Source organism: Sceloporus undulatus, chromosome 2 (genome assembly GCF_019175285.1).
Source record: "Sceloporus undulatus isolate JIND9_A2432 ecotype Alabama chromosome 2, SceUnd_v1.1, whole genome shotgun sequence".
Classification (NCBI taxonomy): Eukaryota; Metazoa; Chordata; class Lepidosauria; order Squamata; family Phrynosomatidae; genus Sceloporus; species Sceloporus undulatus.
This window is the reverse complement of record NC_056523.1, coordinates 110,292,503-110,310,002: the sequence shown is the minus strand read 5'-3', so window position 1 is coordinate 110,310,002 and position 17,500 is coordinate 110,292,503. Positions and strand designations below refer to the sequence as shown.

The following is a 17,500-nucleotide window of genomic DNA, read 5'->3' as shown; positions in this document are numbered from 1 at the left end:
ATAATCCTCTGTTTTATTATCTTAAATAAATAATAAATAAAACTTTTATTTGTATCCCGCTTTTCTGTGACAAGACAATCAAAGCGGTTCACAACTGTCATGTCCACTGCTGAATGCCTTCCAGGTTTTGTGCTGTACCATTCAGTGCCTCCTAGTAGCTGTTTTAAGATCACTGTGCCAAGCTGCCCATGTTTGGGTATGAAGGTTGCAATGACACACTCCCTGGCATGTGACAAAGTTAGCATCTCAACAGCGTGAGCTATATGACATATTGACAAGAGCAAGCTATCCAGACAGCTGTTCTGTCAGTCCCACAGTGTAATAATTAGTTCATGTGGATGTGTTGTACTGTGAACTTATCCATGACAACATTTTGCAAAAATACTGAGAAGCATGGTTGAACCTAGGTCTAGGCATAGTCTATTAAATACTATTTATTTGCAACACTTACTTCCATCCCCTTCTCATGGTGCTTTTACAATAAATTAATGGGATACACGTGGGTGGCTCTAGACAGTACCCTTTCATTGATTCAGGCAGAATCCTTCTGCCCTGCCCCAGGACTACTTCAGTTTACTTTTCCTTTTTGGCTGGACTTCAGCCTGTTTCACTGAGTCAGAAACCAGTCCCAAAATTCCATAAATTTCAACACCTCCTTATTGGCACAGGAGGCGGCTGCAGTCAGTGGAGGGGGTTCAAAAACACTGCTAGACATTTATAGCAACTTGTGTTGTGCAATGAAATTTTAATATGCAGTGCTTGGAAAAGTTACTTTGTTGGTAACCTTCAGGCAGCATGCTTAAACATGTATTCTACCATTTACTGTGTATATAGATCCCTTCTTCCACACAAGGTGTGATAGTGGTGATTTTTTTTTGATGATGTGAAAAGATACAAAGCACTGTTACATCCCTTACATTTCCCTCAGAAAAACTATGGAGTTTATCACACGAGGGATGGGATGTCATTGTCTCATCCCTGTCCCATTCTTCCCACCTGATCTTGGGAAGGACTTTCACACTTGACCTGCACTTGACTCGGCAGGGAAGCACGAGTGAGAGTGATCGCGCAAATCACTTTCATACTGCAGACGGCTGAAAAGCGTTTTCAGCTGTCAATTGAAAGTGCTTTAAGCCATCTTTTGCCCTTTTCAGCTGGCTGCAGTGTGAAAGTGATTTGCACAAAATTACTTTCACTTGGATCATGGATGGGATAAGAACGAGGTAGCAATCCCATCCCTATCCAGTCCCCCTTGTGATAATCTCCCACAAAACATTCTATTAAGTATAAGGTCAGCTTTTAAAAAAACGAACACACCAGAGCAAAAACAGTGCTAAATTTTGTCCACATAGGGGGTGTTCTCACTGGCTTATACTCCATGTTACAAATCGAATCCAAGGTATAGCATTCCTATTAGAAACCGAATTAACTCTAGAACAGTTCCAGAGTAACCCGCAATCGTTCCCACTAAAATCCGAATCGTAAAGCGGATTTTTATTTAATCCGTGTTAATGGCATATAATCTGGGTTAAAAAAAATAGAAGGGTCGAACCTACAATTTTTCCTTGATTCGGGATAGGATTCGGAGTATTTAAATAGGAACGTTTCAGCCTTTGAATCAGGTCAATTGGATGGGAGGAGAGGAGCGCAATGGGCTGGCCTGGGGGTGTCACCCACTTTGGTCTCTTTGTACATCGCCAGCACCATTTTCTTCCATTCGCATAATAGCCTTTCCTCCAGTGGATTGCAACCTCCCCTCTGCTCCTCTTTTATAAACCGATGTGTGAGGAGAGCCATTGAACACCATTTTTAACTATTCTTTTTTTCTTTTCCACCTCTGCCTGAGCAGTAGATGGGCTTTGGAGGAACCATGGGATGGGTTTTGCAGGACATATCCCCACTTCAAGGCTCTCCAGACAGCCCTGGGAGCAATCTTCCCCAAAGATCCTCTCCCGATGGGGCAGCCAAAGTGAATTTGGGGCTACCGAGGCTCTCCAGAGGAACTATGGGATGGATTCTGCAGGACATATCCCCCCTTCATGGCTCTCCAGACAGCCCTGGGAGCAATCTTCCCCAAAGATTCCCTCCCCTTTGGGGCAGCCAAAGCGAATTTGGGGCTACTGAGGCTCTTTCCAGAGGAACGATGGGATGGTTGTGTTTGTTGTGTTTGTGAGACATTTATCCTCCTCTGCCAGAGAGTGCTGGTGCCATAATAAACTACCATTCCCAGGATTCCCTAGCACTGAGTTATGGCAGTTAATATGGGGAGACACAGAAGAGGACGAATAAGCCTTCAGCAATGGCTCTGGTATCATTTTTGCATACTTTATTAATTGAGGACTCTGGATTCCTTTAATCTTTTGGACTTACTGGCATTTGAAGGTTTTGCTCTTCTCAACCATCTTAAAAAACACCTAAAAGGAAAGCCTCAATGGATCACTGGACTACTAACCCTTGATAGTCATGTCCTCCACAAATTTATCCACTCCATTGTTATACAGTCTAAATTGATAGCCATCAATACATCTTGTAAAGTGAATTCCATAATTTAACTTTGTTCTGTGTGAAGAAGCACTTTGTTTTGTCTCTCCTTGATAATCCAATGATTTAGTTTTATCAGTTGATTGCAATTTTTAGTATTATGAGAGAAGGTAAAAACAACAACCAAAACATCATCCCTATTAATTTTTCCACAATGTGCATTATTTTATACAACTCAGTTATGTTTTTTCAAAAACTGTAGAACCCCAAATATTGTAACTTTTCCTTGAAGGGAAGTTCTTCCAACCTGTCAGTCTTTTGTGTTGTCCTTTCTTGCATCTTTTTCATAATAAATTGCTATTCCCACTTAGAGTAGACCCATTTAATCATTTGTCAGCATTTTTGTAAATCCTGTTGAGTCAGTGAGTCTGATTGGGATTATTAATAGGACTTGGTCCTGTGGCTGCACAGAGGTTGAAAAATGTAGCTGTACCATAGAGTTGTATAAAGGCAGTAGAATACTGGCACAAAATCATTGTAGCACATGTGAGAGAAGAGTGGCCTCTTACAGTCTGTGTTGAAAAGCTTGTTAAACATTCTGTGCGCTTGGGATCCCTAATTCATAAGTGATTTATTATAACCTTTGTGTGATAAATTCTGATGATGCTCTAGGTAGACTGTCTAAAACTGGTCTGAGCTGGTGCTTACACTCCTTCTGAGAGCACTGTAGAATACCTGCTACTACAATGATGTTAAATGTTGCAATGGCGTGTTTCATAGTTTGTCTTTAGCTTTTCACTTCTGCTCTACAGCATGGTATAGATGTATTCCTGAAGTAAGAAAATGTTTATCCACAGAGGTAGACAAAATTTGTTCATATGAAATGATTAACTAAAAGAAGTTGTACATTATGTGTTTGTTGTATGTGTCTGCTAGACCAGACCTGTGTTCTGTTCTTGGAGCTGTTGTCCTGAACCAGAAGGAACAAACATTCATGTACATAAGATTTTCTTCTTCTTACCTTTTCCTTAGCAATATCTGTCTTCAATAAGTTGGCAGGTACACTGCCTCTAAATGGCCTTTGCGTTAAAAAGGATGAAGTGTCCTCTCCTGTGAGATAACCAAAAAAACTTTCTAATAATGGTGTATTTTAGGAACATACAGCTTCTTCTCTCTCCTCTCCCTGCTCACATTAGAGAACCTGTGGCACCCTATTAAAGCTAATTTACTATTAAAGAGTATGCATTCAGCTCTTTCTCCTCAAATTCATCTCAGAACAAAATCAGATGCTTTGCAAAGGACCAGGAGGCTTAGGTCCTGAGAATTTTTCTCTTGCATTCATGCTAATTTTGAAGAGGGAGCTACATGTGTTTTAGCCGTCTTCCTGCCCCTTTCACAGATGAAATAGGGTTGTATATGTCTTGTGAGACGGATCTGTCACTGACATGAACAAAATGCCTCCCTTTCACATGGAGCAAAGCCTTATCTGCACCACCAACCTAATTTACTACAGTGCTCCCACTGTTCTGAAGAATTTCTTTTAGCCCTCTCCCACATGCTCCTTTTCATGTAAAGAATAAACCCCTTCCCAAGAAAATAGTTTCAGATATGAATGATGTAGACTCAGAGCTTGTCTTCACTGACTGGGATACTCTGGGTTGCCCTGGGAGTATTCTGGCTCCAAATTCCACATTACTTATGTTCTCTCTGCATGACAATGGGCGACTGCCTTCCTGTGTGATCCCCATTCATTGTATGATGCTGTCATTGAGGTCACAACAAGGTACCCAGCTATGTTATCAGAGCTGGTTGCCTGTTTTGAACCTCAGAGCGACTTGCGCCCATGGAGATGGCTATAGGCAGCTTGCAGGGACTGCATGGGAAGACAATGAAGTCCATCATCACTGCAGAGAGAGCTGAAAATCTGTAGCAAAAGGTAAGGTATTTAATTTGGGTTAATGAGAGGAAAGGCCAAATAGATGTGGGCGTCAAGAAGACAGTTTGCACCGATTCAGGGTTTTGGCCCTGCTCATGTAAACAAAATACAGAGAGGGGAATTAGAAAACAATAACCATGTAGACAACCCCTAAAACATGCACTTTTTAGTCTTGAACAATGGAAGCAAGATTCTTTCTGGATGGAAAGTTGATGTGAAGCTGAAAGCAAAAAATATGTAATGTTTTGTTCAGTCCTGAAAACAAACTCTGACACAGGCTGGTATTGCATTCTAAGCAGAAAGAATCATAGAAACATAGGAGTTTATCACACTAGGGAGATCCCAAAGAAAAACAGAATTTAAACTAGATATAAATTTTAAAACCCCCGCAAATGCCCGAAGTTTATCAGACGATGTCTCTGTTAAAATGAAATAACACAAAATTAAACTGTACGTAAAGCGGAGCAAACAGCAGCTTTAATTCCCGAAAGTAAAAAGCTGCCGGTTTTCTCCGCTTTATATTCAGTTTAACTTCATGTAATTTCACGTTGGGGTCATTTCACGTGATAAACTTTCTGCATTTGCAAGTTTTCTTTAAATCTAAATCCCTTTTAAATCTCATTTTTCTTCAGGACCTCCCTAGTATGATAAACTCCATAGAATCATAGAGTTGGAAGATGCCACAAGGCCCATCCAGTCCAACACCCTGCCATGCAGGAAAGCACAAATTGAACAGAGGAATACTGGACAGTAAACATAAAGAGCAGTCATAAGGAGAAAATGATACAATATCAAGCAGATAATATTGGTTCTAGCTAAGGCTTTATCCAAGACAGTGTGTCAATTTTCCCCCCGCACTTTATTGCTGCCAAGTTCAAAGACCCAGTCTTTCTGATCTTGTCAGTTGTGAGTTGCAAAGATCCTGAAGAACCAGTTTGTGGTGCTTTGAACTGGTTTGTTTTGCTTCTAACCAGCCTCAAATAATCCCTGTATTCAGTTTGGCATACCCATGAAGTCTTACAAGAATGTCACTATGTGCCTCTTAGTTCATTCTTTCTGTGGATTTATGAGGGTTGGCCACTATAAAACAACTTTTCCTTCCTCGTGAATCAGTTTATATTTTGCTCATTATATCCTTACCCTCCCAAAAAGAAAAGAAAAGAAAAGAAAAAAAAGCTAGCACAAATTCTAATGCTATGGATGAGGTATTTCTTTAGCTGAAAGTTCTGACACATTCATCTTATTTGGTAGGTTCCTTTTAAAGGGCATTTACAGCAGATTCTGGCTATTGCAATGACTTGAGGAGCACAGAGAGTCCATTGCCTCAGGCAGGAAGCTCCTGAGGCATAGTGTTTGCTTTCCATGGCATTTCAGACTGAGATTCATAAATCCAGACTCTGATGTGCTGTGTGACTTGTGAAGGCTACTAGATTGCCAGGCCACAATTCTTTTTCTTATTTTTTGTTTCTCTGTGGTGCTGTGGTATTTCAGCATATGCCACCAGCATTACACCTTAACTTGAATTCTGTGTGGGGCACATATTACATATACCATATATACTTGACTATAATATGTATAAGTCGAAGGCAGGTTTTGGGCCAAAATTGTGGATTTGAAGGGTAAAACTTATCAGCATGTAACATAGGGGTAAAGGATGAAGCAAGGAAAACAATGCTGAAGATTTTAAATTTTGGACAGCATAACTCTTTGTGCTCACCCTAAAGACTGGATGGATGAGATAACAGAGGGGGCTGAGGGTTTTTTGTTTTTGTTTGTTTTGTTGTTTTGGTGCTCTAACTCCAAGAAAGATAAGCTCTCGCCTTTCACCAGGACATGGTTCCTTTTTCAATAAGAGCTAAAGTAAAGTAATTACATTGACCCATGGATAAGTAGACCCAGGTTTTTGGGTCAATTTTTTGACTAAAATTTCTAGACTTATACATGAATATATACAGTAGTTAGGATGATATGTGAGGGAAATGTTACATTAAAGTATGTAGTTTACATACTTTAATGTAATGATCGTCATGTCAGTTTGGCTGAAAAGATTAGAAGAATGTGAAAATGAGTAAAAATGGATATAAACACAAGCTGACAGTTACAAGCTGACAACAGTAAAGATAATCACAAATGTTTGTACTCTTTGCATTTAAGTTCCTCATAAATCTCCCAACAAAGCGTATGTACTGTATAAATACCTGCCACTTGAGGCAAAACTCCATACCTCTGAGGGAGTGAACTGCAGCCCACAGAGGTTTATGCCAAATAAAACTTATTAGTCAAAATGCCATTAAATCAGGGATGGGTAACTTTGGCTTTCTACACATTACTTAAAAGCGCTAAACCTTTTGGGCCCAAAACTTGTATAAGCCCTAGCCAGCATAGCCAATAGTAAGGAATGATGGAAGTTATGGTACTACCAGAGACATAGTTGCCCAATCCTGCACTAGACTATTTGTTGGTTTACAGTATTTGTCAAAGTGCTATTACAACAAAAGCTAACTCCTAGACCATCAGCAGAAGAGATTCTGTATTTGATATCAAAATTTTGCTGGAGCTAAGTAGGTTGGGATCTAATCTCCTAGGAATCCCATATACACATTATTGAGTTCATGAAAGAAAGATATGATAGTAATATAATAAATAAATGAGCAATACATATGTATAAAACTGAGCATTCAGACCTAAATTGTCAGAACAAAAAATATGAGCTCTTGGAATTTCTGCTATGCTGGATCTGTTTTCCAATGCACATTTGAATTTGCATGCCCACCCACATTCTGACAGAGTTAGTCACGTGCAAATAATTTTTTTAAATGTAGCTAGAGCAGATCAGAGCACTCAACCTTAAATTGTGAGAATCACCCACATTCACTTACCTGTGCAGAGACAGAGTGAGCAAACAATGGGATGATTTCACTTGGGATGGAGGGGAAATGTAGAAAATTTCAAGGTACTGGACAGTACAGACTTTCCTATTTCCATGCCTGAGCATGGTCAGTGCAATAAGCATATTGTGTGAATATGAGTTCTGAGATCTGCAGAGATGAGGAAGAGAGAACTCCCTGGGATTGAAATCATTTCCCTTTCTAGTTTTCCCCACCTACCCTTCAGTTGTCTACACAAGTGGGCACTGAAAAGGAGAGAACTGTGTGATATACACAATTAAACTCTGTGATATACAAAATTAAAAAATAACTTGAATTATTATTATTATCATTTTCGTTAGCATTACTATTTTGCTTTTTTGCCCTGAACCAGTGTTTAAGAAGGCTTAGATATTAAAACAGATCTACTATAACCAAAAACATATAAAAGATTATCAATAAAATGTAATTAAACTAATGATATTAAACAATTTTAAACAACATGAAAAAGAAGAAAGCAACTTAAAAAAGCACACACCAATACAGTTTCCTTTACATTTACAGTGTAACATTACATTTGATTATCTTGATGCATAACTTGTTCACAGGACAAGAGGCTACCGTTAAAACAGAAAATGGAGAAACAGAATGGTTCCCATTTGGAAAAGGAGTCAGACAGGGTCGCATCTTATTGCCCTGCTTGTTCAACTTATACAGTATGCAGAAAATAGAGATCAGATACAGATCAGGCTTAGGCTCAGACCAAGGAGGAGTAAAGATCAAAGGAAGAAACATCAATAATCTAAAATATTCAGATGACACCATACAGTATTACCAGCCGAAAACAATAAAGAATTGGAATAATTACTGATGAAAGTCAAGGAAGAAAGTGTGACGCCAGTAACACAAAAATAATGACCAAATGCAATCTAGAAGATAATGAAATTGAATAGTTAAAGAATTATCATACCTTGGATAAATAATTAATTGGAATAGAGAATAGCAGTCAAGAAATCAGAAGAAGACTTGGAATGGAAAAGGCAGCTATGAAAGACTAGATAAGATCTTAAAGTGCAAAGATATAAAACTGGACACTAAAGCAGGGATTGTCCAAACCATGGTACTCTCAATCACTATGTATGGATGTGGGAGCTGGACAGTGAAGAAAGCTGATAAAAAGAAAATGAACTCATTTGAGATGTGGTGCTGGAGAAGAGTGCTGAGGATACCATGAACAGCCAAAAAACAAACAAATGTGTAATGGAACAAATCAAGTCTAAACTCTCCCTGGAAGCCAAGGTGACTAAATTGAGGTATATTACTTTGGTCACATCATGAGAAGGCACAACTCAGTAGAAAAGACGATGATGCTTAGAAAGATGGAGTGTAGGAGACAAAGAAGAGACCACACAACAGATGAATAAACTTAAGGCAAGGAGGCCACTGGGGAAACTATGCAGAGTGGTAGAAGTACTGGAGGTGTCTCATCCATGGGTTCACCATGAGTTGAAGCTGATTCAAAGTCAGCTAACAACAACAACAACAAATATTTCCCTACTAATACCCCTTTCTTTAAAATCAGCAAGTTTCTGAATTTTTTTCGTTGGAATTTAAAAAAGTCTTTGCCTGCCAAGAGAAGGACAGCAAAGCCAAGGGAATTCAACCTAGTTCTAGCTCCTAGGAGCGGCCACCAAAAAGGCTCTGTCTCATGTCTCCACCAAACATGCCCGTGCAGGTGGTGGGACTGAGAGAAGGGCCTCTCTTGAGGCTTGGGCAGGCTTGTGTGTTTCAGAAGATCCTGGATCTAGCCTTATAAGGAAAGATAGGTCAAACCAACACCTTGCATTGTGCCTGGAAATAGATGAGCAGCCAATGGACCTACTTTAACAAGAATTATGTACTCCCCACAGCCAATCCCAGTCAAAAGTCTGAGTGGAGCTCTTTGAACACCTGATGCTTCTGAACATTCTTTAAAGGCATCCTGCTATACAATATTTTACAGTAATCCAAACAGGATATAAGTAAAGGACATGTCACTGTGGCCAGATTTGAAATCTCCAGGATTTCAGATCAGGTGACCCCATCAATTTCATGCAGTTTTCTTAGCAAAGGAAGAGGAGGTTTTGCTGCTTCCTTCCTCTGAAATATAGCCTACAGCATCTGGTAGTCACTGGCAGTTTCCCATCCAAATACTAACCAGGGCTAATCCTGCTAAGCTTTCACAATCGAACAGTATCTGGTGCCTTTAGGATGGGAGTGCAACCTTGTTCAAGACATGCTGAATCCCTGTTCCCTCATCTGCCTTTGAGTGACTAGGAACATCTTTACTTTTTTGTTTTTGAATTGTTCATTTTGTTTTACTCCTATCCAATTGATTATTGGTGCCAACACTGGTTTAGGACAAAAATACCTTCTGTGGAGTTTGGTGGAAAGGAGAAACAGCAGTGGCATCATTAGTGGGGGGCAGACTGCACTTAGTGATATATCAAAGAAGGATGTCATCCAGTTCGCTGGTGGCAAGGAGCTGCCCTCCAGTATGGAGTGCTCTGCCTTTCCATGGCTGGACCAGAACTCCCAGAGACTGAAGATCCTGAGAAGGATCTGGTCCACCTGCCCAGAGGTGGCAAGGAGGGTGATCAGGACACTGTCAGCACACCATGGTGAACTCCTGGAGCCCTTTCTTGTCATGAATAGAAATGGAATGGCCTGGGACACAGTCCTTTCAGGTGCCTTGGTCCATCTCCTCACCTTTCTGTTCAACAGCAGCCCAATCTACTCCTGAGGAACCATTGGTTTGGCTAGTGAGTGTGTGTGTGTTGTGTGTCAGGCTGCCTGGAAGTGATATCATGAGTTGCTGCACTGGGTTTACACTAACCCTAGTGATGCCACTGAGAAACAGATTGTAGTGTCGTCATTTTTCTGCTGGCATTGAATCCCCAAACTCCAATCAACTCTTCCAGTGGCTTCATGTTAAATATTGCTGAAGATAAAACAGGCCCCTGAAGGAGTCTACAGGCAAATGACCAAAATGTTGAACATGAATCCTCTAGCATCATTCTCAGGTCAGTCTTCCAAAAAGCAATGAAGAATAATGCATCTATGTCCCATCTCCCCACCCAGTCCAGTTTCTGGTGAAAGTCATCCACTAGGGTGAACAAAGCTGTCTTCATTCAATATTTAGACCTAAAACTAGATTGAAATGGATTAATATGATCCATTCAGGACACTATTACACTCTCCAGTATCGACACTGTGCAGCTAGCCCTGGAGGAAGGATTGAAATAGCTAGGGAAAGGAAATTGATTGGCTTGGGCAGTGTTTTGCCCCCTCGTCAGCCTTTCTCACTGATACATCACACAGGGTTTATACTATTATGTTTCCTCTTCCTATGGTCATAAAACAAGCCCAATAAGCACAAACCAGTTTTGCATAAAGGGGGATTTGGTAGGGAGGAGAAGCTCAACCCTCAAGCAATGCACTTCCTCTTCCTTTAGCCATCTGTCATATTTCAGAGGTGACTGGCAGAAGCCTCAGCACTGGTATGAGTGAGTCAAGTGGCAGTAAAATGGGGTCCAAGATCACAACTTGCTCCAGGCACTGATTGTAGATTAGGCAACTGTGGTCCTCCAGATTTTGTTGAACTGTAGCTCTCATGACCCCTCACCATTGATTATGCCAGCAAAGACTGCTAGGAATTGCAGCCCATCAGCATTTGGAGGGCTACAGCTATATGAGCCAAGGTGGTGTAGTAGTTTGCATGTTGGACAAAGAATCTATAAGACTAGGATTCAAATCCCACTCAGCCATGGAAACTCACCGAGTGATAGTGGGAAAGCCACATAATCTCACCTTCTAAGCCTCAGCAGTCAAGAAGGTGATGGCTAACCTGTGAATAAATCTTGTCAACAAATCTATGGGCCTGTTACAGACTGCCAAAATAAAGCTGCTTCAGGTCTCTCTGGAGGTATGCTATTTAAATGATGCATGGGTCCTAAGAGTCCGGAGGTCGCGCCAAAGCCACACTCCATTCCTAAGCACTGGAGTGCAGCTTTGGTGCAGCTTCCGGATTCTTAGGATGCATGCATCATTTAAATAGCATACCTCCAAAGAGACCTGAAGCAGCTTTATTTTGGCAGTCTGTAACAGGCTTATGATAGGTTGCCAAAGTTGATCTGAAGGCATATAACAGTTTCCCTATTGTGCCCTAGATCTTTTCTTCCTAAAGTGTGGATGAGTGACAAATAGGCTGCAACTTCAACTTTCTCCATCCTGAGGAAAGCTCTCATCCCATCCTATAGATTGTCATCCTTAGAAGAAACATGATCCATTGAACAGCTGTCCATAAATTCTTTCAAGCTTATTCTGTTAAAACAAAACAAAACAGCACTGCCATGATGATACATAGAACAAAGTTCAGGGAAAGAGGTTATAATTATGATAGCAAGCGAGATGTTAAAATGTTCTTTCATCATGACTGAAGAACAAACAAATAAGGTCATATGTTCCTTAGCCCCCAACTCCTATATTCTTAGGTTGTGATTTAAGGTGTCTTTTTCCTGCCTGTTTGCTGATGATTCAGCATGGAGTCAGAACGCAGAGAATGTTTGCTTTAATTCGTCAGTAAATACCAATCCTCTCCCTTCTGTTCATAACAGTATCTCTTGCTGTTTTGCCCCACCCTGCATCTCATTCACATCCTTCACACACAGCAGATCATGGCTTTGGTGATGGTCTTTGAAACACATTTCAAGTTTTCTTGCAGGGATATCTGTATCAGCCTAATAATGTAACAAAACCACTCAGAAACAGTGTACAGGATTACAGTGACCTTCATGTTGTACAGTATATGGTAAACTGTGTTATAGAAAAGCAGGAGAGATCCAGCAGGGAAACAGGAGTTAAACACAATGTATAGTACATTCGAATTTAAACAAAACTTGCAGAATTGGATAGAGCTTTATCACACTAGGGGAGATGCTGTGGGGAAAATGTGAGTTAAACGCGATTTAAAGTACATTCAAATTTCAACCAAACTTTGCAAATTTGGTTTTTCACACTAGGGACTGCCCAAGTGAAATAATGCGAAGTTAATCCGAATGCAAAGCAGGAAAAAAAGGTAGCTTTTTTATTTTCAGATTGTTCCAAAAGTCAAAAAGCTGCCGGTTTTCTCTGCTTTGCATTCAAATTAACTTTGCGTTATTTCACATTAACTGTGACATCATGTGATAAACTTTGGGCATTTCCAAGTTTCTTTGCTGTTCACCCTACTGATATGAACTTGAGTACTCAAGAATGGTGTAGTGGTTGAGTGTTGGACTACAACTCTGAAGGCCAGGGCTCAATTTCCAGCTTGGCCATGAAACCACTGGGTGACCTTGGGCAAGTCACATACTCTCAACCTCAGGGGAAGGCGAAGGCAAACCTCCTCTGAACAAATCTTGCCAAGACCCCCCTCTCCCTGAGAGGGTTACCTTAGACTCATCATAAGTCAGAAGTGACTTGAAGGCACACAACAACAACATCTCAGGCCATAGCAAGTTGTGCCTTTGCTCCGATTTGGGGCATTAGAGGGAAAGATGGTAGTGGAAGGGAAAATCAAAAAGCTGGTGAATATAGTGAATGCTGTATTTCAAAGGATGGAAACCACCTGGTGGCAAATCACCTTTTTAATTTTCCTTGCCTAAGAATACCCTATGAAGAATTCATGGGTTGCCATAACTTGACAAGTGACTTGAACGCACACACAGGGTGAATTAACTACAGAGTAGGATTTAGATGGCTTCTAAATTCTGCTAAATCATGAATCTCACTGGACAGTTTGGGGCATTTGCTTGCTACCTTTCTGCCTAACCTACACCACAGGGTTGTTTTCAAAGGAAGTACTCAAATGACATAATCTGTGCTTACCTTGAGGAGAATCAGTGTGGCAGAAGGTGGTGATCTTTCAACTGGACTTTGCATGTAATATTCTCCACTGCTAATTTTGTGGTTTCAATTTTAGATAATGCATTTACTGCCACCTTAATTGACCATCTGTTTCCATGCTATTTTATGGGACAGTTGTTGTTGTTGTTATTGTTGTTGTGTGCCTTCAAGTAGTTTCTGACTTATGACAATCCTAAAGCAAACCTGTCATCTTTTTTTTTTTTTGCAAGCTTCTTCAGGGTTTTTTCCCCATTGCCATCCTCTGAGGCTGAGAGAGTGTGACTTGCCCAAAGTCACCCATTTAATTTCATGGCTGAGCTGGGACTCGTACTCTGGTCTCCAGAGTCATAGTCCAACACTCAAAACTCTATGCCACACTGGCTCTTGGGACAGTTGCTAGCAGCTTGTTTATATAGGATTATTACAGGAAAGGGAGATTCCTATGGATTTATATTTAGGAGTCCGACTGTACTGCTGCTCATGAACTCTCTTGAGCTGTGCAATAGAGGCTGGGGATATCTTGTTTTGTGATACTTGCTTTAATATAATGAGTGCTGCTGGAATCATAGAATCATACATTTGGAAGAGACCACTAGGGCCATCCAGTACAACCCCCCTGCAATGCAGGAAATCACAATCAAAGCATCCCCGACAGATGGCCATCCAGCCTCCATTTAAAGACCTCCAAGAAAGGAGACTCCACCACTCTCTGAGGGAGTGTGTTCCACTGTCGAACAGCCCTTAACTGTCAGGAAGTTCCTCCTAATGTTGAGATGGAATCTCTGTTCTTGGAGCTTGCATCCATTGTTCCATGTTCTAGTCAGGGCAAGCATCTTGCAACTGCAGCAGGAAGAAAAATGAACTTTGCAAAAAACCCTTAACAACTTCAGATCGGCGTGTCTCTCGAGAATGACACTACTCATGGATACCAAAATCCATGGTGGTTCAAGGCCCATTATAAACAATGGCATAATAAATTGGTGTCCCTTTATATGAAATGGCAAAATCAAGATTTCTTTTTTGGAATTAAAAAAAATTCAAGCCATTGATGCAGAATCCATGAATACAGAGACCCAACTGTATTATACAGTAGTTCCAACCTATGGAATCCTAGGAATTACAGTTTAGGGAGATGTGTTTACAATTTTAATCCAGAGTACTCTAGTGCCTCAGAAGGCTATAAACCTCATGTTTCCATAGGGTGTGATCATGGCAGTTAAAGTGGAATCATAGTACTATAATTGTGTACTGTGAAATAGCCCTGGTTTTAGGAGAGAAGGTGACAGGGTATTTCATAGGGCTAGATCTTATTGGATTCATGCTCTCTTCAAAACATCCAAGAGCAGTTGGAGGAAGAAAGGGCAATTGTGGAGTCAACCTGAAGTATATTGGTACTGTGAGGATATCTTCAAATTTTTCTGCCAGCAAGCTGGAACTAAGCTTTATCTTCTTATGTCTTTTCTAGTTTCTGTTTGCTGCTGCTTCTTCATACTGTTTCTCTTCCTGTCTGAGCTTACTGGATTCATTGCCACTGAAGTGTAAGTATAAACCCTTGTTGATGGCAGTTCCTTCCTTTTCAAAAGTGGCCAATTCACCCAAAGATTTACATTATTTACAGCTCTGGTGCCTAATTCTGCAATATTGGTGCATATAAAAATCTGTGTTTATTTTTAGGTTGATGGCTTTTCCCTAGCCTTTTCCCAAGTAAATGGGTAACATCTTTTTTAAAATGACAAATTCCCACATGAAGGAATGTCTGTGGGTCATTTATATTTTTGGAAGCCTCGGTTTACTAGTATACATAGAAAGGCAGTAGAAAAAGAATCATTTTATTTACTTTATGGGAAAATGGCAGATTGAGGTATAACTAATATTGTTCTGGTATTTAGATGTTTATATGTAAGGAACAGATGATACTGCCCTTTGGTGTTGTCTGAGCTTTTCCCCCCAGCCTCTCTAGACTGTCACCAAAGTATAATACAGGAACTCTTTTTGATTCAATGCAGTTTGTTTCCCCTGTAGTTAACAAACACCAAATGTTTTACAGAGCTGGACTAAGTAGTAGATATTACTGACTCTACATAAACTAGTGAGAGACTTCCTTTCTTTGTTCATGTCTACTATTTTTATTTATTTATTTTTAGGTTAAGCTTTTTGCACGTACAATATGAGGCTTCATGAAGACAGATCTTGCTAAAACTAAGGAGTGTGAAATGCACACTGAACTAGGATCTGTTATTTACTTTAACACATAGGCTGGAAGCATATTGGTGAGTTATGCCAGTGGGGCTACTCTGGAGAGGTTGGTAGTGGTAGGAGGTAAAATGTGTAGAAGGAAGAAAATGTAGTGGCCTTGAAGAGAGAAAGGCATTGGAGACGTAGGTGGTTTAGAGGTGGCAGATTTTTGTCTGCTTACACTTTCCACCATTCCACAACTTTGGAACAAGTGAGCCTGGTAGTATATTTGAGAATTGAGATTACTCCCAATTTTAGAACTTAAGGTTTAAGACTTAATGTCTGATTTCTTGTAATAATTTTTTGATTCTACAGTAAAGTTGCTGCTTCATTATTGTTCTCCGAGTGATAGGCTTAAAGTCACACACAAATGGTATAATGCAGTACATATTGCCATAGCTCTCTGGAGTGGATAGCTTTTATTTTTATTTTTTATTTTTAGAGAAGGAAGCCTGATGAGCCTCCATAAAGATTATTTTCTAGTGGAGGTTCATCAGGTTGTCTCCCTATCAAGCTTCCAGTGATAAAGGTATTCTGGAAGGCTTTTGGATGAGCTTTGCAGTTTTAGTAGTTTTATTTTCATGCTGGTCCTTGGATTTGAAATGTGGTAATTTGTTCATGTGTTTGGGGAAAGTGACAGCATTTTTTTTTGTTTGAGGACTTTGTCCTCACAGATAGAAATGAATTCAGATAAATAAATATGACTGTTAGCAATGTTATCAGTAACTCACTAATATTTCTTTTTTAAAAAAGCAGTGTTATCAGTAACAAGTAAATTATTTGAAATTTATTCTCCAAAACATGAAATGACATGTGAATTCCCAAGACACAACAAATGTTAACTTCCTTCTTCAGGTTCTCTTCCTATTATTAAACAGAAATCTGATTCAATTACTGACACTTAATATGAACAAATTCATCCTGGTTAACAAGTTACTCATTGGCATCCTGTCCATATCTTGATGAGCTCAGTGTGTTGCCCTTGGCAAACAATTCTTTCAGTATTAGGCAGGAATGAATTTTCTTAGAAGAGAGCACTTGAATGAATAAACTGTGATGTCAAGCCACTGAGAGATCCTACTTATCATGAGAGGTGATGATAGTTGAAGTACATAGGAAAACATTTGGCATGATCCATGTTTTCTGGCTTTGAACTGCTGCCTTGAGTTGTCTTTGTATTACAGCTGGCCCTTTGTATTTGCAGGGGTTAGGGGAACAAGACCCCTGCAAATGTAGAAAAACTGTAAATACCCCCCCCCCATGGCAGCCACTTCCACGGTGGGAGGGGCTCAGAAAATGGAGCGTTTCCTTCCTCTAGCCCCTGCTGTCCTGGAAAGACTTGGGAGAAGTGTCTCTCAAGTCCTTCCAGAATAGCAGAAGTTTGGGGGATTGAGCACTCCCTTCCTCTGACCCTTCCCACTCTGGAAGGCCTTGGGAGAAGTGTCCAGGGCAGCAGGGGTTTGGGAAATAGTGTGCTCCCTTCCTCCAGCCTCTGTCATCCTGGAAAGCCTTGGGAGAACCATCTCTCAAGCCCTTCTAGGGTGGGAAGGGCTATGAGTTAAACATTTACAAATAACCAAAACCATGAATGTCAAAACCTGTGAATGTGGAGGGCCAACTGTACAGTGCATTTTGAAGAAGATATTACCTTTTGCTTTTTACTTGGCTTTTATTTCCATGCCAGCCTTGTATCTATTTGACCTGATCTCTAGAATTTCCATTATCTTTCTTGCCAGAAAGTCATGGGAACATTGTATAGTTCCTGACAAAAAGAACTTTAGTTGTTCTAGGTTTTGCTTTTATTAAAGCATCTCAGAATAACCAAATTTTTACAGTCTAAAAGAAGTGGTGTCTGTGCTCAAGGAAATATTTTAAATAGTATGTGTTCCTTGAAATCTTTTTCTCATTATTATTCTGTTTATCTTGATAACTACCATATATCTGTCTACCTAGGCTTGCCATAAGTCTGGACCTCCAAACCGGGACAAATGTAGGACAAATATAGGACAAAATTTTCACACGTAGGGCACATTTTTTAAAATGGAGGACACACAAA

General features: G+C 40.2%; 1 protein-coding gene across 1 annotated transcript in view; it reads left to right on the top strand.

Annotated features, from left to right (window-relative positions):
* The window catches only part of ERGIC1 (endoplasmic reticulum-golgi intermediate compartment 1), an 87,550-nt gene that overhangs the window by 18,635 nt on the left and 51,415 nt on the right, over window positions 1-17,500 (top strand). Inside the window, exon 4 of the mRNA XM_042447521.1 lies at window positions 14,675-14,747. Coding sequence (XP_042303455.1) covers window positions 14,675-14,747 — 73 coding nt within the window. The remainder of the gene's footprint in view (window positions 1-14,674; window positions 14,748-17,500) is intronic.